A 21,734-nucleotide genomic window follows, 5' to 3' on the forward strand; every position below is an offset into this window, starting at 1 on the left:
TGTTTTTGTTAAAGCATCTGTCGGAATATGAAATAGAATTAAGAGAGAGAAATCATAGCAAGTAGTAGGTTATGATTCTCAATAGGCTCCAATCAACAATTTGCATCATGAACTTTTGGCAGCTACTCTCACCTTATGTATACAGCAAAAACAATAAATGGTACGGGATTTCCATTACCAGCATGTGACAGGTCATAAGTGTAAAAAACAGGAATGCAGATCAGCTAAAATCCATAAATTATATTCGGTAATTACTTGCAGGGAGGGAACTACCTGCTGAATGCTTGAGTTAGAATGCCTCATTCAAAAGAGTTTATACAAAAAATATTGATGCAGTTCCTAAAAAGGACACAAAATACACAGCTAGAAAAATAATACACTAACTCATCATGCCCATTAGCCACGGGGTTCAATTTGGTCTGTCTGCCTGCTTCTTTTCCTCCCATGCTATATATTTCAAATAGCTATTCATGATTATGGTGATATACAGAACCAAATGCTGTTTAATGAATTTAGTTGGAAAATATTCTTTTTGGCTACTGGGAGGTAAACAATAAAGTATGATACTTTCAAGGACGCTTTCAGCCTCCTAAAACTACTGTCAGCACCTGCGTATCTGTCTGCTAAAGTGAAGCATGTATCCTTTCGGTCTTAACAGCCAATTGTAGGGCAAAGATCCCACTCAACCATCATGTCCAAAACAGTTTTAAATGAGAGAGAGATTTTAGCAAATATATCAGGCCTCGAGAAATCTACTCGCCCACTCACTATGGCGAGTCAGATTTTATCAGGGTGAGCTATATTTAGGGCCTACTCGCCCGTTATGGCGGCTGACAACGAGCAGGTGTTCTGTTTACTCAGAAAGTGAAGGAGCAATAAAGATGCCTTTAAATCTTGTTTTTATCTGGTCACGTTTGTTCTGTGTTCAGAGACAGAGAGAGGTCAGTAGTCAGTTTATGTATTCTTACAATAATTTTTTTCAAGGATTTTGTAAAGTGAACTGTCTGATATGCTGTACAAAGAGTGTGAAATGAAAGGCTGTAGGGCGCCAGGTTTTTTTCCTACCACACAACATTTAAATAGCTAATAAGTGAACTGTACAAGCATTTCAAAATATATTTCAGTAGTTATGAAATCTCTTTTTTTGTAATCCTGAGTGATGAAAAAAATATAATAAAATGAAAACAAATCAGAACAATTTACTTGATGATGTGCAAATGATGTATTTGCTGAAATTTCATTTTCACACTACATAGTTTTATCAGTAAAACTACAGGCTAGTGTGATTTTTTTGCCCATTTTAATAGGAAATGTACTGCCTGTAAATGACACTGCGCTACCACATCATGCTTTAGTAATATATTTATTAAAAGTGAGTTTTTAAACATGAACTGAGAAACACTCCTGCACCTGCCTTGATGGCAATGCTATTAGTAAACTAAGAGGCAAGTCAGGGTCATGTGTACCCTATATGTGGGCTAGATTCTTATATATGGAGCAAACGTTTAGCCTATTTAATCAAACAAATTATTTTTTTGTACAGCTGAAATGCGTAACTCACATTTGAAGGTGCTCTCAAATGAGATAATGAAGAAAAAGGCAGCTCTGTAAAATAAAATATTTGCCGCAGAGCACACAATTTGAGCCCAGTTAACGGGTCAAATACATTATAGTTAAGTCGAGTAGGTTATTAATGTTAACATTTTTATGATTTTTCGAGACCCGTATGTGGCACACTGGCGACGATAAAACAAAATGCATTCCAAAGCATGAAATCAATAACATTGTTCTTAAAATATCTGTTCACAGATTATGGAAGAACTTGTTATGACAGTTATTTTCCCAGTGGGTGATGTTAGGTCATTGTTTTTGTGCATGTACCTGCATAGTAAGGGTGGGCAGAACTTGCGATTTCACTCCGCGGAGTTACATAAAAAGTATGTGAGATTCAACGGAGTTCACCGAGTGTGTGGAATTCAGCAGGTTGTGCTGATTTTTAGACGAGGGTGCATGTTACGTGCTGCAAAATCAGCACTAATAGCAGCATGCAGCGCGCCGGAGGGCACTGCCTATTTCTGAATCTCGAGTAGATTTTCTAAGCGGCAGCTTTCTCAACGCAAACAGTCACGACCTGCCGCATTTTAGCGCACAGAAATCTTGCTAAGTGACGCAAATGGCGCTTGCCAACTTAACACTGATGAGACAGGTGCGAGAAAAAAAACTCTGCCACGCAGCATTTGGCGAAGTTTTGCCGGAACTCTGCGTTCCAAGCGGATCATGTAGTGGACAACTCCACTTCCACCACTAAAGGAGCAAAAATATTTTTTCCCACTCCAACTGCAGGTATGTACGTACACCTTCTTCTTTGCCAAAAATGGCAAGTACTAACGCTTTACAACTCCTCTTCTCTAAGCCACACACCTGCCACTTTCAGAAGCTGAGATGGCTTTGCCATTCAGTATCAGTCAGAGACACTTTACATATTCATACCGGGGAACCTAGCATCTCGGCTAGAGCCAACTTCTTTCGCCCACTCAAGGCATTTCCACATTACTAGGCCACTTGCCTAACAGATACATCGCCACCAACATAAAATAACCCTACTACTTAAACTCCTTCAACTGAATGACAATACCTCTTAGTAGTTAGTAAAATTCGCCAAATGCCACTCCCAAATCAGTGGCACAATAACAAACATGCCCCCCCCCCACCCCCTTAACATGACAGCATATCCCCTTTTCTAGGCCAACTGCGTCAATTATTGACAACAGCCTCACTCCCTAAGGCAAACAACTGCTACGATCTTATCACCCATTTTCAGCCCCTCCGAGCTGACAAACACTTCATGGGGAGTTTTTAGCTCTGACAGCCCCTCCCCCTGCGTCTTCACAAACCCTTACCGACCACCAAGTCCATTATAACCCATGTATCCCCTTAACCGACAGACCCATCACTACTGACAGGTCCTTTTTCACACACCTGCCCACTGACAGCCCAATACACACTGACAGCACCCCTCCCTCAATCTGACAGCTCCGCCTCTTCTCCTAGCCCCTCCTCCTCACCCGTGTGGAGCCGATGTCCATCATGACCTCCTCGAAGGCTGCCGTCTCTTCCGCTTGCCGCTGTCGTTGCAGTGCGATCTTCTCGCTGAACTTGCGGGGGTTGGACGAGGCCGAACTCGGCCCGTTCGGCGCCGCCGCCATCTTCGCCCTGCCGCCGCTGCACCGCACAGCCGGAGCCGCAGGGGCTGCCGGGAGGTGTAGTAGGGGAGGTAGTGGATGTGTCCTCATGCGCACGAGGAGAAAGCGTAAACGGACTACAAATCCCAGAACTTCAACAAACCAAAGTGAGCGAGCATACTGGATGCCGGAAGTTGTGGTGCAGGGTGAATGTGCCGCTGCCCGACGCAGCGACGCCAGGACAACAATGGACTTCAATAGGGTCACGGTTCAAGGCGTCTGAGGTGCTGTCGGGATATGTATTGCGGGTAGAGGGCGGTAGCCGCACAGATCCGAGATGTGAGTACAAAACAGGACTACAAGTTCCGGCGAAGAGTAAGGCGAAAGACAATTGTGTTAGGGCAGCTGGGAGAGATGGTTCGAAAAAAAGAGAGTGCCATTTATTTTCATATTGCGCAGACATCACTAAAGGTGCTAGAGCGCCTTACATCGAGCCTGCTCCGGAACAGAAAGCGGAAACGGATTTAAAATTGTTGGGGAAAAGGGTTAATATAAGCGCCGGAGTTTCTTGCAGATTAAGTGGTAATTGAGGAAAGAACGTATACTTTAATAGCGTAAGTACTCTGGTTATATTTGCAATGTACTACAACAATGGTTTATTGGCGTGACGCATCATATATGAATTGGCAACATGTTTACACTACTTATGTGTCCATTATTTCGATATGCACAAAAGAAAATACTAGTTCGGTATCGTGTCTATAGGTCGTGGGGCTTTTTTGTAGTCCTGTAAGCCAATGTGTGTATGTGCACGTGAGCTGGATAATGACGTAAAATAGAGGAGAGGTAGCTGGGAAATGAAGTATTGAAGTGGAGGGAGGCCCCTAGTACATTATACAGAAAGACGCGGAAACGGACTACGAACGGCAACAGGACCATCTACGCATCAGCGCATATTAAGACGCAGTACCGCACTCACTCCACCAGCCACATAATGCTTGGTCGTCACGATTTCACACCTGACGGCAATCTCTGATCCAGGTGGGTCGAAACGAAATGTCGCCATACATTACCGTGCAGCGACGCTTTTTTTCACGTGTTTTCTGCGGGTGCTGTAAAGCTGTTATTCGGTGGGAGCGCATATTTTTTTTATTTCCACCAGCTGCAGAAAACCTGCATCTCTGATTCCTACTCTTCGGATAGTATAGGAGAAATTGGACGGACCCCCCTCCCCCCCCTACAGAGAATGCACATGGTAGCTTCGCCGAGTTTCCACAACTGTTAGTTGTTTCATCAGACATCTATGGTCACTAAGCCTGTTTCAGGTAGTTGTTTGTGCACGTGTATGTCGCACCGATGTACGGTTTAATGTTGGGTTGTGGTTTCTGTTCAAGAAACAGTCAAGTATCCCCCACCCCCCCAAAAAAAAAATCTTTTTTGGTCTTGCATCACACAGCAAACTTTATATCAGCACATTTGGTACATTATGATCTGCAATGCAACTTTTTGCAACATTTTACTTACGGTGCTCATGCCTGGTTACTTATCAGTGGTTTCGCAAGTGGTTTACAGTCCTCAGTAACAGTCATAATCATCTTTTAAGAATGCGGGGTTTTATATCTAACGTATTTCGTGATTCAGTCAAATGCAAGAAATCATTTTTTTCATATTTCTCAAGCATCTGGCTTATAAAATAATTGAACTTTGAATGAACGTTTTGAAAAAGAGAGTATGAATGTGCAAAATGCGCACGTTGATATTGTTTCACATCTGACAAGGGTAAATCTCTCTCCCTTTGTTGTCTATACAGTATGTTAAGTGCCAACCATGGTGCTTTATTTACCCAGATAAATGCTGGAAAATGTACCCCAATATTTTGTTTAAAAAATATTGTGTGCAAAAAACATGGAAGTGCAGAATATATATCTATAAAAAATGGAATAGTGGTAAAATTGACCTTCTAATCAGAGCTGTTTTACTTCAACTGTGCATAATCTCCGCTAGTCCAAGAATTTGGCACCCAAAACCTAATATCTGTTCAGTTCTCACTCCTTTTCTGATACTAGTAAATAAGTTGGGGGAGGGTTAGGTGGATCAGCCCCTATACCCGTTTTATTTCTGATGAGTGAAATGAGAATTGTATCCCACCTTCTCAACAAATTAGTTTTGTTTTTTTAATCTGTTTTGGTATCCATATGCAGTATGGTACTTTCACACGTTTGCCTATTTTATATCTTCTGGCTTCCAGGTAGTCCGCATAAGGCCTCAGGTGCTTTCCAACTCAGTTGTTTCGCTAAGACTAGTGTCCGATCAGCTTTCTTTCCCTTGGGACATGCAAGTATACAAGATTCTGGTGTCCACTTGATGGTCTTATCTGTTGCCTCATGTATGAGCTTCATAACATTTTCCCTGTAGTAGAAATCCAGTAGCACCTCCATACCATCTGATAATGATCCTTCTCTTATTTCCCCCACATTTTATTTATTTATTATTTATTTAGAGGTTTTATATAGCGCTGGCTGGACCCAGGGGTATCAGAGCGCTTTACATTTTTGAGACAAGAAGGTCAGTAAGACATGGGTCATACATAGCATAAATGAGTATAAACAACATATAAGTCTCCGCCAGACATATTTCAAAATGATAAATATGGGAAATAAGAACACTGAAAAGTGGGAGATGTGGTAATCAAAAATAACCAGGCATACATTGAAAAGAGAGCCGGAAAATTGCAGAGGATAGGGAGGTTGGTGGTCGGATTGGGTTTGTAAGGACGAGAGCAGGAGGGGCAGAAATGAGGGCAGACGGAGGACAAGGGAAGGGGGGGTGCAGGGAGGAGTGAAGGTGGTAAACAGGGAGGTGGAAGGGCGAAGTAAGGCTGAAAAGAAGGGAGGGCGGATGTATCAGAGGTCGGACAGAAGTGGCCAGTGGAAGATAGCAGATATGGATTATGGTCCCCAATATTTATTTAGGAGATGTAGTTTGAGTTATTTTTTGAAGCAAGGGTAGGAAGGGTTGCAACGAAGGTCAGTTGGAAGGGCATTCCAAATGCATGGAGCGTTGCCGGAAAAGGACCGAGACTGGGTGGTTTTCTTTTTTTGAAGGGGGGGTGATAAGAAGGAAGGTGTTTGTGCTTCTCAAGGAACGGGAGCAACCGGCTTTTGTGAGTTTGTTAGCGAGGTAGGTCGGTGTATTCTGATGGAGAATTTTGTGTGTAATGCAGGCTGTTTTGTACGTGGATCTACCTTCAATGGGGAGCCATTTAAGGATTTTAAGGGTAGGGGAGATGTGGTCGAATCGCTTGCAGTCTGAGGTAAGCCTAGCTGCAAGGTACAGCACAGATTTAAGCGGTGCGAGGTGGATCTTGGGAATTCCGGTGAGAATGGCATTGCCATAGTCGATGCGAGAAAGAACAAGGGATTGGACTGCTAGTTTGAAATCATCGATAGGGATGAAGGGCTTGATTTCCTTAAGGTGGCGGAGAGTGAAGAGGGCTCCTTTGGCAGAATTATTGATGTGTGTCTTGAGGGTTAGGAGGTCGTCAAGTGAGATACCTAGTGATTTGACTGAGGAGGACAAAGATAAGGAGCAGTCGAGGGCATTAAGGTCAGAGATCCAATTCTGAATAGGGAGCTGGTTGTTTTTAGGGGAAAAAAGAATTATTTCAGTTTTTTTAGGGTTGAGTTTGAGGTGGTTAGTGTGGAACCAGGCTTGAATCTTGATGAGTGTTGTTGAGGTGAAGGTTGTCAGCATGGGTTTTAATCTTATAATAGAGTTGGGTGTCATCGGCATAGAGATGGTAGTTGATCCCGGCTTGTTTAAGAATGAGTGTGAGGGGTTCCATGAAAAGGTTAAAGAGAGAGGGAGAGAGGATGGATCCTTGCGGAACTCCTAAGGAGATGGAGGTAGGGTTAGATAGGCAATTTTGGATTTTGATTTGTTGAGAACAGTGTTGTAGGTATGAGACGAACCATTTGTGTGTCATACCATTTAGGCCGAATCGATCTCTAAGAACATTGAGTAGAGTAGAGTGGTTAACAGTATCAAACGCTGCAGAGAGATCAAGGAGGATCAGAAGGCTAGATTCACCATTGTCGAGTGAGTGGTGGATGTCATCAACAATGTTTAGCATGGCGGTTTCAGTGCTGCATCCTTTCCTAAAGCCAGATTGGAAGAGGTCTAGTAAGTTAAAGTGTTCAATGTGTCTCTCTAGTTGGAGAAGAACACATTTTTCAAGGGCTTTAGAAAGAAGGGGAAGGTTGGAGATGGGACGAAGGTTATTGAGGTCGTTTGGGTCTGCCAAAGGATTTTTGATAATGGGGGTGATTTGGCCTAGTTGCAATGAGTTGGGGACACAACCGGTGGCAAGGGAGCTGTTGATAATAGAGGTCCAGGTAGGGGTGATGATATGTTTGAGGTTTTGGACAAGTTTGGATGGAAGAGGGTCTTTGGTGTGGGAGGAAGGCTTGAGTTTGGAAATGATGTTAAAGACGTCTCTTTCCGTGACTGGCTGGAAGTTAAGCCAAGCGGCATTATTTTTAGTAAGAGAGTTAGGATGATTGGAGTCCAGGAAATTGGGGGGCAAGGAGGGGTAAGGGAGATCAGAGTTATGATGGGCCGTAGAGGGTGTAGGGGGAGTTCTGATGGAGGGTGGGATATTAAGAGAGGTGTTCGGATTGGTGGTAGGGATCGCAGTAGAGAGGAAGGATTGCTCAATTAGTTTAATTTTGTCTGAAAAAAAGAGAGCTATTTCTTCACATCTAGTCTTCGAGGCCATTGGGACAGGGGGAGCGGAAGCAGTTTGATTGCGCACAATGTTGAATAGTTCTCTTGGCCTATTCTGAGCTCGATCTAGTTGTGATCTGAGGAAGGACGTTTTTTGTCTAAAGATGTGTTTTTTGTAGGATGATCTAGCAAGTCTGAGGCTGGCCAGGTTAGAAGGAGAGGGGTGCTGTCTCCATAATCTTTCAGTCAGTCTGAGTCTACGTCTTTCAATGTTTAGGTCTGTGTTAAACCATGATTTGGAGGGGATATTTCTTTGTTTTTTGAGTTTGAGTGGTGCTAGAAGGTCAAGGGTAGCAGTGACAGCTTTGTTATATTGTTCGGTTAGTTCATTCGTGTTGAGGGAAGGAGGGATAGCGAGAAGCTGGGCCTGAAGTTTGGATTCAAGTAAGTCGGGAGGGATATGACTGAGATTTCTGATCAGTTTCATGGGTTTAATAGTTTTGGATGGAGGGGTGGAGGCAGAGTTGTTTATGGAGAACAGGATAAGGTGATGGTCGGACCAGTCAATCAGAATGATGTTAGATAGGAGGGCTAGATCTTTGCTGGTAATGATAGTGTCAAGGGTGGCACCTTTGGAATGGGTTGGTGACTGACAGATTTGTTTGAGGTCATTAATTTCGAGAAGGTCATACAGGAGGGAGATTGAGGGATCTTTAGTATCATTCCAATGGAGGTTAAAGTCTCCTGGGAAGATGTTTTTAGATTTGGAAATTGAGGATTGCGTAAGAAGGTTAGATAGCTCGTCGATGAATGGGTAGTGATTTCCAGGCGGATTATATATATTGTGAAGGCGGATGGGGGGGAATCCTGTATTTTGAGTTCGGCTACAAGGTATTCAAAGGAGGCATATTCGGCGTTATTGATAAGGGAGAGCTGTAGTTCGTATTTGAAGATGATAGCTACACCACCGCCTTTTCGGATGGGTCTATCTTTCCTAATGATGGAGTAGCCCGGGGGTGAGAGTAGGTCAAGAATGCTAGTAGAGTGTTCATTAAGCCAGGATTCTGTAAGGAACGCGATGTCGATGGATTCGCTAAGGATGGTTTCAGAGATTTCTATGGCATGTCGGGCAGCGGAGCGGCAGTTAACAAGCATGCAGGTGAGGGGTTTGGGAGTGGGTTTGGGAGATGGGAGGGTATGAATGGAGGTGAGATGAGGAGGGGGTCTAGGTGAGACAGGTGAAGGGGGAGTACGACTGGTTCCCAATATGACGGGGATGCTTGAGAAGGTGGGAGGCGTGTACATGTTTGGTGAGTAAGGAGGGTAGGAATTGTGAAGGTCGGAAATCTCCTGGTGAGAGAGGGTGCAAGTGGTGCGTTCCATTGGGTCCCAGAAAGAATCTATTTAGCTACTCCGGCGCACTCGTGCTGTTGACAGATGCACCCCACATCCTGTCGTACCAGACAATTGAACCCCGCTAATAGCCCAATGTAGCCCCTTCCTACGCTGCACAACCCAGCGAGACGTACACCACCCAGACCCATGCCATATCTCCTATACCCGCACTCTGTACTTCCATGCTCCTCTCCCCAGTTTACGCCCCAGTTTCAAATATTACTGTTGCATAAAGCCTACAGATCCGTTTCTCATGTCACCGATGTCATTATGGACTTGTATAACTGCAGTATATCTCATTGCTTATATGTCTGAACACCTGATTTGTACTGTTCAAATAACGAAATGCCAATAAAAACAAGTTAAAAGAATCTATTCACCTACTTGGTACAATGTAGAAACACTATAAAAGTAATAAAGATGTATCAATCAAAATCGAGCATTTCTGATTATTCTTAGGACATCAACAAAAATAGACGTCCAGCCTTGATCACTGATTGGTTTATTAATATGGAGAGCCCATTTGTCTCTGGCTGTCCAAGCAGCTTTTTTGCTGTTCCTGTAATGCTTGTATCATTAGTTATACTGCTTTTTCCCTGCCCCTGGTGGTGCATACTATTCTGAGCCCAAGGTATGTGGGTGGCTTATTGTGCTCAATTTTCCAGCACACGCAGGGCAGCACAAATTAAGCTACACAACAGAAGGTGCCTGATAACCCATAATCTCCTATTAATTCCCTGGCCTATTTCATTTTCCTTCCTACATAGCCTCTCTTAGATCCCCTTTATGTTGTAGTACATATTAAAAAAAAAAAGTTGAAAGCATAAACTAGCCATCAGCATTTCAGGGGTATACAGTGCATGTGAATGCGTTCTCTTCAGGCTTCACGCCCTACGGAATTTAAGCGCTCCCAAGAGCATTATTTCATCATCCCTCACCCCATCCTCTCGTTTATTATAATGATTAGTAACTCTGTTAGTGTGTGGGAAACTTGCATGCCTGATGTCATCTAGCCATCTCGTTGCAGCTGGACTTCCAAATAATAAAGCTCAACGTCGGGTGTCGCAATCCCAACCTCCTTCTTAAAGAGTCGAAGCTTGGACCTCTATATTGTGTGTGTATATGTGCTCCACAGATCAGGTCCCACTATATTTTGTTGATTATCTCATTCACTTTTTTGGTATTCTGAATACAAAGTTGTTAACAAGTACAACAAGCAAAGCAATACAACCATTTTCAAGAGGGCTTTTTTCCCTGCTGTGGAAATTGGTAATGTTTTCCAGAAAGCTGCCTCGCTTCTAAGTGCCACTAAGGCCGTTTTTATGTTCCATCAACTGGGTCTCCATTGGTTTAGTATATCTGGACCCCTAGGTAGTGCATAGTCGTTAATTGCCACTTCAGCCTAGTGGCCTCTTTTGCCAGCCTGTTACGTACGTTTTCAGACATGGAATGAGCTAGATGTATTCCAGTCAACTTTTAAAAAATAATATATCTTAATTTAGTTTTCGGCATTTTCTTGCACAGAATCAACTCCATGTGATGTAACATTGGTGCAGACGCATTGTCATTTTACATACTAGAGCACACAATACAAATCACTTTTTGATGAAGTTCAATCAAAAACAGTTTTATTTATTTCATTTCAACCATCCTTTTTATGTCTTACAATTTACACATCTTAAAGAGGAAGATCATCAGATGGGTGCTCAGATTGCTTGTTCACTCTTACCATGTATAAGTAGTCTGACAGTTTTTCACCCCTTCTCGCTAGTTGCTAGGGAAGAGGTGTGGCGCCGCGGCCAGGGCGACTGATGCTGGACGCTGGGGATCACGGTTCGATCCTCGGCTCCGGCGGCAGGGGTCTGCCCAGCACCATGCGACTCTGGGCAATAACTCGCTTAATCTTCCCAAGGCCCCCAGCGCCGAGATACCCCTTTGGGGGTGATTCGAGCGCTATACAAGTACTGGATTTACATTTTCATTTTTATTTCCTGCCTAAGGACTGCTCTCCCTCTACACTAGGCATTTTGGGAGTCAATGCATTATTGCCTGTCACCTTTTAGCCAGCAGGAGTATAAAATGTTCTCCTCATCTTGTTCTTTGACTGGCCAGCTCTTACATCTAAGAGATATTTTTGTGGCTGCAGTGCTAGGTCCACTTCTGTTCCTTTTTTGTATCTATCAACTTCTCGTTACCAGTAACTTGTGTGTGCAATCCCATATCAAATGGTAATACTTTGCCTCCATTTGATGACACTTTGGGCACCTGTTACAGTTCACTTTGAACATGGAAATTTCACAGAACCGTTATCTTGGTTCTGTAGGCACTATGGTATCTATATTGGCGGCATTCAGAAACTGAAGCATAGGAAATTATTTGTCCTATAATGCTGTATGGTCAGTTATTATGATGGGGGAAAATCCAAGTTCAGAACCCTCTGCCCATTTAATTCATTCTCAACGTATATGTATTTTCACTGCTGGGTACAGAAAGCGTTCATAACCTCTATAAACTGTATTAATGCGTTGGGGTGGGTTTCAGATGAGTGATCAGGGATTGGAGCAATCTCCTGATGGTAGTTGGTGTGCTGTGCCTTGGAATGAAGCTAATGTGATGGGGGTGTATTAACCTTTGTTAATGGTGTCTAATCGCTTATATTATGCTCAGTTCTTTGTCATCCGAATTGGTATCGACATGGGTATGTATGATGCAATTTCTGGTCTGGCTCAGCCCTGTTTAGGTAGGACACGATTACTGCCTCTAGTCGTATGTAGGACAGCCCAATCTTTCTTTGCAGTGTTATAGCCACCTACAATTGTTGGTGTTAGCTGATCAACATACATTACATAAAATTCTGCCAGAAGTCTGTATATGTCCGTTGTGTGTGAAAGTTGCTGCCTCCATGTGAACAGCGCAAAACTGCTGTGTATTATTTAGCTCACTCCCAGACTTCTTGGAGATCCCTTAAGAAAGCACATTCCATTGGCCGCCAAGACTTTCAAAGTGGCTGTGAACTGAGGAGTATATTTAACTCCATCTTTCAGAGTCTGTGACTTTCTTCTGTGAAAGAGGCTCGTTTATTTTGAACGGCAGCTTTACAATCTGGAAAGATCATAATTTAGAATTTTCCCACAATTGAGGAGACCTTTCTTCCTGTCATCTGTAATAAAACGACCGGTAATTTAATAATATTCCTGCAACTGGTCTGGTAGGGAGCTGTGTCTGGGAGTTGCCATGTAGGCACCCCGCGGGCACTTTCCAGTTCGGGAAATGCTTGTCCTTCTGGGGCTGCAGCTTGTGCTAGCTATTGTTCTAAGAACCTACTGACGCAGCTCTGTTCAGTAGTTTCTGGAAGGCCCACCACACACATGTTGTTGCTTCTGCCACGACGTTCTGAGTCTTCAGCTCTATATTGTAGAAAAAATACACCCTCTGTAGGCTCTGCATCTGAAGTTTTTCAGTACTCTTATTGTGGTCTGTGGTGTGTTTGAGGAAAGCTTGCTCTGTTGACCGTGCTGTCATCTGCTCTACATGTGAAAAAAGCTTCCATGCTTCTTCCTTTTCTATGTGAATGAAGCTTGAACTGTTGCTCCAACTGAAGTATGTGTTCTGTCTTTCAGTAACACTTACCTGCTACTGTCTGATAATGTCTGAGTGAGGGAAACCTGCACAACTGCTGGCTATGTGGGAGGGAAGCTTGCTGTGCGGCTGTCGAAGTCTTGCCTACTATGTGTGCACACAGGAGCATAGCATTCCTATCTTGGCCTCATCTTTGGTCATTCCTTCTTCCTCTTCACCACACCTCATCTGTTACTGCCCTTATCATTGCCCTCTCTCTTGCTCCCCCCCCCCCTCCCCCTATCCTCACTGTACTCCAGCTGGTGCTTGGACGGGGTCTAATACCATGGTCGACCCGGAGGTGCGGGAGAATGTCGAGGACGATTGATCTGTGATGCCTGACGTATGCTTGGGTTTGATGGTATGATGGGGGGCTGCAAGTTTGTGTGCCTGAGGATCATGGGTGGTCGATGCATGGGGTGTAGTACAAGTATATGGCTAAACTTCTTTTCAGGATGATGAGGGCGGGTGGCAGGAGACGTAGACTGCAGAATGTAGTGACTCTGACAGTGCTGATGGTTCCAGCTCTGGTCCTGTCGCCATCTCTCCTTCAGTTTAGAACCGGGTGCAGCACAATTACCTGGAAGACAGATTGGAGTGTTTGGCTTGGTGGCTGTACATTTGTCATGCCGGTCCCAGTTAGACAGATGGGGATGTTGTGTGAGTCCTGGCACATGCTATGGGTGGGCATAGCTACGCAAATGGTTGCACTATGTTTGACCGCTGGTTACTTGGTTCGTCATGTTGGCGATGTTTGTTTTGTTTAGAAGATTTTGTAGTTTGTCTGCAGCTAGGCAGGATTGTGCAGGTCGGAGAGCTAGGCATGCTACTGCGTCAGACTTGGAATTTGGATTGTCGATTCCTTACCTTGAACGTTCGAGGTCTGGGGAAGTACATTAAATCACCACTGTCAAGGCCTGGGAACCCCCAGGTCTGTGAAATGCTCTGCCTAGTCCCTAGGGCTTCAATTGTGTTCAAAACACCTTAGCAAGTGGGTAATTAAATGATTAACAATGTACACATGACAATTATATATATGTGCTCCATAAACAAGACTCATGACATTTCAAAGAAACAAAACTTATATTCATAAAGATTCTTGTGTTCAATGCAAATTTGAAACAAAACATAAACAGTGGCAACATACGGTTGCCTGTGTGTTTTTACATAAAAAGTATTAACATAGCCCTTGAAATAATCAATATAACAGAAAATCCCAAAGCATTTCGGGTTATTTCAACCCTTCCTCAGGGGTATTTTCAAGTACTGATTTGTGATAAAGATGATTAGTAATTCCTTTCCTTCAGACGTACACTACAACATAAACGGGAAAAAGAGTGGATGTATGACGTTACAACGCATGCTTTTACCACGCATGCTGTTACAACGCAGTTTTTACAACGCAAACCTTTACAACGCATAGCGCTTTGGGGTGCTGGATAGTGAATAGTTTAATTTACTATTCCAACTCCAGTCCCCGTGGACACTAGGGAAGGTGTTGGATAGTAAATTAAATCTATTCCCTATCCTAGAGCCCCCCCCCCCCCCAGCGCAATGCATTGTAATGGTTTTCGTTGTAAAACCTGCGTTGTAAAAGCACTGCGTTGTAAAAGTTTCGGATGTTTCCCAAAAAGAGTACCACAATATTAACTGAGTGTATGGCAATTTCGGAATACACAATACAAAATAGGATTTGCAAATGAAGAACAAGCATTTGCAATGCAATAGGTCTCGCATTAGGAAAGTTTGAGCTATTGGTATTGTAAATGACATATTTTTTATTTATGTGTTAATTTTGAAAATAGCGAAATTAATAGCTTTGTCATTTACAATGCCAATAGTTATACCTTTCGCAAATGTGACACCTATAGCATTTGTAATGCAATATGTGTTGTATTTACGTGACTTAGATGTATGGATATTACAAATAACAGTGGCTTTTAATTTTTTTAAATAATTAATACTTAAATAAAGGGTATTGTAATTTATAATGGCAATAGCTTAAACTTTTGTAAATAACTTTTGTGAAGATTATGTTCAGTGTATTTTATTGTGACGAAAATCCAAGAACAGAAGTGAAATATTAACATCTTTTTGTGACATTTGTAATAAAGCTTGAAACATTGAGAGAACATATTTGAACCAGTGACGCTGTGGTTGCGCTGAGTGACGCTGTGGTTGCGCTGAGTGACGCTGTGGTTGCGCTGAGTGACGCTGTGGTTGCGCTGAGTGATGCATTCTTGGCCCTGAGTGATGCTGTGGTGTTGCTGAGTGATGCTGTGGTGTTGCTGAGTGATGCTGTGGTGTTGCTGAGTGATGCTGTGGTGGTGCTGAGTGATGCTGTGATGGTGCTGAGTGATGCTGTGGTGGTGCTGAGTGATGCTGTTGCCAGCTCTCTAGATCCCGACGCTTTTCGGTGCCATGGAGTTCCCAGAGATGCAGAGTAACTCAGCGGCCAACTAATGTGAAATGTGAGTCCTTTATCTCTCACTCCTTCCCCGCCATGACATGTAGTGCACTCTGTGCCTCAACACAGTATGACAGTCACCCTGCTCACTCGGGCACGACACCAAAACCATTTCCACGCAGGCCACAAGTCATGGAAGTACAACACCTTTTCAACTAAGAATAACCATGAGTTGTAGTGTGCTACCCGTCTGACAAAGTGCTTCGCAGCCTAGCCAGAGGTATGAAGCGCTGTACGAATGCAATTACAATTCCAACGTATGAGGCGGAATTAACAACAGCATCACTCATGGGCCAGACTGATTACCAAACACTGGAAAATGTAGCAAATAACTGTAACTTCCATACAAAATGTACCCTACAGATTGGTCGCTCCCTTGAAACCATGTCGGAACAAGACTTTTAAAGTGCCGAAACGAGGCGGACGCCCATAGACAACATGACACGACTCACCTCATCCGATCCCTTCCGGGACATTTCTCTCAGATAATATTTAACGCTTCCTCCGCGAAGCTCTCGTGCGGTTATAACCCCTTAAAAAAAAAAGTTACGGTTCGCAGTAAAAATCGGCTTTGGGAGAGAGCTAAATGCTAACAATAATGCCCCAAAATAAAGCACTCATTCTCTAAGCCAAGTGTAATCAATGTTCCCTCTGTCATTCTATTGCACAGGCTTGGAGCATGAGACGCCTCTCACCAACACATCCGTAAACACGCCTGCCGAGACGCGACTCACAAGCGCGCGCGCTCAGAGCGGCGTCCGCACAGGATGGGCACTTAGGAGGCACTGATCGCCGATTAGATTAGAGCAAGGAACAGAAGTTTTCCTAGAAATGTAGGTTCCGAACAAGATTTACACAAACGTGTTTTAAGGTGGTTGTCAGTGAAGGTCATCAGTTGCGAAAGATCATGCTTGCAAAGGATGGTTGCCACATTTTTGCCATTCCTTTGCAGAGAGAGCAATCAGATGCCTGGAGTTTAGGAGAACGGGTCTAGTGTTTCAGTCTCGATCAAAGTCCATCGGAGAATCAGTTGGGCTTCGTTTCCGGAACAGGGTTTCAAGTAAAATCTTCACACTTCTGAAGTAAAGAATTTCGAAAACAAACATTGATGCCTAAAGACACAAGTGGTGAAATAGTAACAAAGAGAAGTTGTATACATGAATTCTGTGAAATTTGGGCAAATCACAAGTAGAATAATTTGTAACATATATTTAAAGGCTTTTTTTAGGGCGCAGTGCTAGCTGAGCTGAAGAAAAGCCAGGTTAGGTTGGGAGCCAAGCATGAGAAAGTGGCTTACCTCAGTAGAATGAACACATTGGTATCTCACATAAAACAACAAGCACAAAATCACCGTTGCGGGTGGGGGCGCAACCAGGAAGTCAGGCATCCTTGCCAGTGACATGGGCGGAGCCTGTGACGCGGCCGGAAGAGGTCGGTGTTGCTCGCTGATACGGGGTTCCCATGAGGAAGGGAGAGCCCCGCAGTAGCGGTGGAAATCCAGAAAAGTCCCAGGAGGGGGCTCGGGTGAAGTGGAGAGGCGGGGTGTGTTTCGGCGTCGCATTGCCCAGCAGCCCGGTGAGTGGGGCGCGCCGACACGTCTTGGGCATGGAAAGTGAAAGCGCCTTGCCTCTCAAGGGAGACAGGAGATGCCCTACTGCGCGCGCGTCCATATTTCCAGTCCGGCCTGCAGCCTACGTGTGCCCCAGTCCGGCCTGCAGCCTGCGCGTGCCCATCTCCTGTCTCCCTTGAGAGCCCTTGAAAGCATAGTCGACGACTATAGGTCTCGCATTGCGACAGCGCTTCGCGCTGCGTCACAGGTGCGAGACCTAAAAATGTAGTCCTCCGATTAGTCATCATTAATAAAAGTGGGTACTGCTAATTTTATTTTTTATAGGAAAAGTCACAAAATGTTGTGAAATTACACAAATGGCATATCTCAAGTGAACATTAAACGCAAGAGCATACCATTTGTTTCAAAGGCACTAAAGACGGAGTGGTTTGCGGAGTAAATGTGACTTTTTTCCCCTCAAACTATACTCCTGCAACACATTTTCTGCTTTAACCAGTCCTCAGCAGCAAATAATCAGACAATGTCATACTTGTGTCATTTTGCATATTTGTTGAAATGCAAAAGTCCACAAATTTTACAAGCTCAATAAAAAAAATGTTGAGGCCTAATCAGTCAGCACTTGTAAGTGCATCTACTTTGTTACAGTTGAACTTAAATTCAAAGGTACAGAGTTTGGGATACAACATCCAGCTAGCCCATTGCTGGCTAACCTATTTCACAGTTTTCAATTAATTCACGTTCCTGGGATTCATGATTCCCTCTTAAGCTATGTATCATCAAAATTTCAAGCCTAATTGGCCATAACTTTTTTCTGGTCCAGGGAAGACCTTGCTTGGCAGTTCTGGCTGGATGGTGCCCATGAGGAACAGGGTCAATACAGATTTGCATAGGGCTGGGTCTGAACTGGGGTGGTGAAGTGAGGAAAAAAACGAAGATGGATTCAACCTAGATCTAATAGTGACTGGGGGTGAGTGTCTGAAAAGTTTCAGCACTCCGTCCATCTTATTGCATGTACCATACCTCGCTGAACCAATACCAAAGGGAGCCTATATAATCTGCAGTAATGGTTTCCTTTGCCATTGAGGTAGTGCAGGGCATTAAAGCTTTAGCTGGCTAACATCAACAAAAATAATTTGCTAAGCCAATTGGTCTACTGGTGCAAAACATCCACCATATATCACTTAATCAACAAAACATTAAAAACTATTTTATTAACACAAACAATCTACACTTGCTTTCCACACAACTACTATGGGAAAAATCCTTTAGAACGCAACTTTTACCACGCAGTGCCTTTACGACGCAACTTTTACAATGCAAACCATTACAACGCAATGCGCTGGGGGGCGCTCTAGGATAGGGAATAGGTTTAATTTACTATCCAACACCTTCCCTACTATCCACGGGGACTGGAGTTGGAATAGTAAATTAAACTATTCACTATCCAGCGCCTCAAAGCACTATGCGTTGTAAAGGCATGCGTTGTAAAAACAGCGTTGTAAAGGCATGCGATGTAAAAGCATGCGTTGTAATGTCATACATCCAACTACTATAGAGAGAACAAAAATAGAATCGCGCAAAGGTGAGACCTATTGGCTTTGCCAATACTTGTTTTTCATTCAGTCGTGGTGCTCCATTTACGAAAGTACAAGTATTGAAGCGGAAAGTGAATTGTCTGAATCAGGTCCTGGTGGAATAGCTTAATTTTCTGTAGAATCTTTGTATCCGAATCATGAACTTGTTGCACCTGTTGGAGGAACCATTTGACTTAAATGTGGCATTCAGTTGAAGCTAGCGATCCTTTATTCTAAAGTATTTTTTTACACGATGTAAACGTTTGATATTGTAGGTGGGTTTAAAATGGATGGGAAATCTGGTTTCTTATTGCTGCACACATTTGCTGGCATTCATATAATGTGTTTTTTCGCCCCTTTCCTTTAAAGGTGAATTTGCATCATTGAAACCAGTGATCTGAAAGACCAAGAGCATTATTTACGGTGAGTATCGTCAGCTTGACATATTCTATCCAATTGCGACATTATCATTTTTTTTTTAAATGGCAGAATAAAGATTTACATCAAGGGAACTCCAAATAAGCTTTGCTAGTTTTTAATAATTTAACTTTTTTTTATCCTCAGCTGGTCTTGCCATGTCTGGCCAAGTCAAAGACAAAGAAGCCTTTCAGAGGCTGAATTTCCTCTACCAAGCAGCCCACTGTGTTCTGGCACAAAACCCTGAAAATATAGAACTGTCTCGGTTCTACTGCTTTACGGAAAGGACCATCAGCAAACGACTGGTGCTACGACAGGACCCTTCAATTAAAAGGACAGTGTGTAAGATGTGCTACACCCTTCTGATACCCGGGGTGACTGCGACAGTGCGACAACGAAAAACCCATGGACAGAAAAGGACAGTGGTGCGGTGCCTCAGCTGTGGCCTTGTCAAACGATTTGTAAACAACATCCATTATAAACTCTGGTCTGAACAGCCTGAAGCGAGGTTGGAGAATCAGCCAAAGAAAGACGAGAAACCACCCGTTCATCAAATCAAGCCAAAGGAGAAAGAAGCTGCTCAAGAGAAGGGAGATGCAAAGTTCTAAACTTATGTTACCATACAAATTTAGTGCATGATTCTTTGGTGTATTGATTATTTAAAATATTTGTTTTGCATTACAATTTGTTGCAGGTGTTTGTGTTTTTTTGTTTACTTGCGCATGCTTTAAGAAAGTGTTTTGCCACTTTTAATCAGTTGCTTCGAGTGCTTATAAAGTAAAAGGATTTTGAAAATGTTTTTGTGTGAGATAAACTGAACCCTTAGAAATGGAGCTTCTAACAATAAATAAGAACATTTTTAATGATAGTTTCATTCAGTGGGCTATTCTTGGTTTTCCCAGTGTACACTGCCCCCTTTTCATTTTCTGGTTATACTGAAAATGTGGAGTGGCCTGTTTTTTTTTTTTGGGCGGTGGGGGGCCGGGAGGGTTGAGTTTCACACCATGGAAAATAATAAGCAAGTCATTTCTCACCCTAACTGAAATGGCCTCCAGGATCACTCTTTCATAACAGACTTGTAGCTGATCCTCTGAGCAGTGATGCTTGCAACAAATTGCAGCTTCTATTTTAAAAAGTGTAATAGACGGCGTGATGTACTTTAATTTCATTTTGTTGAAGAGGACATAGTAGTTTTCAGGGTAATATGTGTTTTGTGATCGGGGTGGGGGGGTAAAGACCATGGAAGTCCCCTTGTGTTGGGAGATACGGTCACATTTATTTGAATCTGCGATGATAGGAACACCCGCATCAAAAAACCTATTTGGAGTGTTTTCATGTTGGTGTCTAGTAGCATTATGAATGGTGCCTTGCTTCAGCCACCGATGGATGGTTGAACAATGATTAGATTTGGGGAGATTTGTCTTCATTTTACTAGAAGAAACTGGTGCTTCATTCAGATAAGCAAACCATGGGTCTGGGTTATCATTATTTGGAACACATTTTTGGGGGTAAAATTCTATCCTAGTCAGGAAGTTGATCTTCTGAGCTGTTCAGTTTCTTACCAATCCCAATTGTCAGAGCCACCCCCAGTCTGGTTTCAGCCTAGTCTGGGAGGTACAACCTAAATCCTGCAGTACTGTGAGCGTAGGGACCATGTCTGGGCATACATGTCGAACTGTTGAAAACAGAAGGTGATCGGTGGAATGTTTTTGAAAAGGGCTCGCCCACAGGCAAGCACTCTGGGTCACGTAATCAAAAGTGTTCTAAGTTATGTTCACATGTATTAAGCACAGCGTGACAACTGGTAGTACTGTGGCGATCTCTCTGAAGTGGCATGTAATTTGATCTTTTTAGAGTCTGCTTTTAATGTATTTGTGAAAGGGAAAATCAATATTTACTGAGGCTCAAACAGAGGCTTTTCCATAGTGTAGTGGACGTCCCACGTGCATCACTGTAACATGGAAGTCTCAATAGAATGCAGGAAGAAGGGGGTATGATTTTTCAGTAGACTGTATTTACAAATTCCTTCCTGAGAAGAGTGGGTACACGTTCAAAGAATGCTCTGTGAACAATGTGTTAGCCGCACAAAAAAATCGCCGCTCTTAACACAATCCCTCATACTCCCATACACAGGGAAGCTCCACCAAATCAGTTTGCAAAGAACAGCAACACAATGGATATCGCCGAAGCAAGGACCTCTCCGTACAGAACATATTCAATGTTAACGCCTATTTCTACCAAACCTCCACCTCGCTCAGGCCTTGCTTCCTCTCGAAGATGTATGCTCATCAATACCCATCCGTGTCCAAATATAAAGAAATTCACTGTGACAAAAAGACCTCTGATGATTGGCTCCAGCACCCTACCAGGATATCAATGCCTTACACAGAGTAGATCTAGCTGTGATATTCATTGAAGATCTAACCATCACCCTAATGGAGAATATACAAATGCCGATATTCGATTCTTTGCTGACTAGCTGCAATCCTACAACATTGGTTCTTGCCTATTTCTCCTGCTATATAGGCCTCCATCAAATTACTGAGCATTCCCGGTACTTTTCTATACAACTCGTCAGACCGTTTCACAAAATATTCCAACTTCTGTTTCCTCTATGATCTGAATGTTTATTTTGCCAAACCAAAAATGCCACAGCCTGTTATCACTGCTTGAATAACCACACTCAATGTCTCCTACGTCATCACTGGACCAACTGGCTTACCAGAACACTGCTTTCTGCAATACACATTGAGTGAGACTTGTGGCCATACTGTAGCTGGCAGTAA

The 21,734-nt window shown here is 43.2% G+C and overlaps 2 protein-coding genes across 7 annotated transcripts in view; one reads left to right on the forward strand and one right to left on the reverse strand.

Annotated features, from left to right (window-relative positions):
- The window catches only part of CRTC2 (CREB regulated transcription coactivator 2), a 195,622-nt gene extending 192,207 nt beyond the window's left edge, over positions 1 to 3,415 (reverse strand). For all 3 annotated transcript variants that reach the window (XM_078668462.1, XM_078668460.1, XM_078668461.1), the window contains exon 1: positions 3,066 to 3,415. In XM_078668462.1, the coding sequence (XP_078524588.1) occupies positions 3,066 to 3,293 (228 nt within the window). In that variant the 5' untranslated portion in view covers positions 3,294 to 3,415. The remainder of the gene's footprint in view (positions 1 to 3,065) is intronic.
- Positions 3,416 to 3,427: 12 nt separating this feature from the next.
- On the forward strand, positions 3,428 to 19,816 carry RPP21 (ribonuclease P subunit p21). Of its 4 annotated transcripts, none has more exons than XM_078668466.1 (3): positions 3,428 to 3,521; positions 18,901 to 18,954; positions 19,096 to 19,816. In XM_078668466.1, the coding sequence occupies exon 3, from the start codon at positions 19,107 to 19,109 to the stop codon at positions 19,554 to 19,556; it is 450 nt and encodes a 149-aa protein (XP_078524592.1). In that variant the 5' UTR covers positions 3,428 to 3,521; positions 18,901 to 18,954; positions 19,096 to 19,106; the 3' UTR covers positions 19,557 to 19,816. The 4 variants fall into 4 exon arrangements, with proteins under 4 accessions (XP_078524592.1, XP_078524590.1, XP_078524589.1 ...); XM_078668464.1 differs by lacking the exon at positions 3,428 to 3,521 and adding an exon at positions 3,603 to 3,796; XM_078668463.1 differs by lacking the exon at positions 3,428 to 3,521 and adding an exon at positions 4,108 to 4,223.
- The last annotated feature ends 1,918 nt before the right edge of the window (positions 19,817 to 21,734 follow it).

This window comes from Lissotriton helveticus, chromosome 12 (assembly GCF_964261635.1).
Source record: "Lissotriton helveticus chromosome 12, aLisHel1.1, whole genome shotgun sequence".
In the NCBI taxonomy this organism is placed as follows: Eukaryota; Metazoa; Chordata; class Amphibia; order Caudata; family Salamandridae; genus Lissotriton; species Lissotriton helveticus.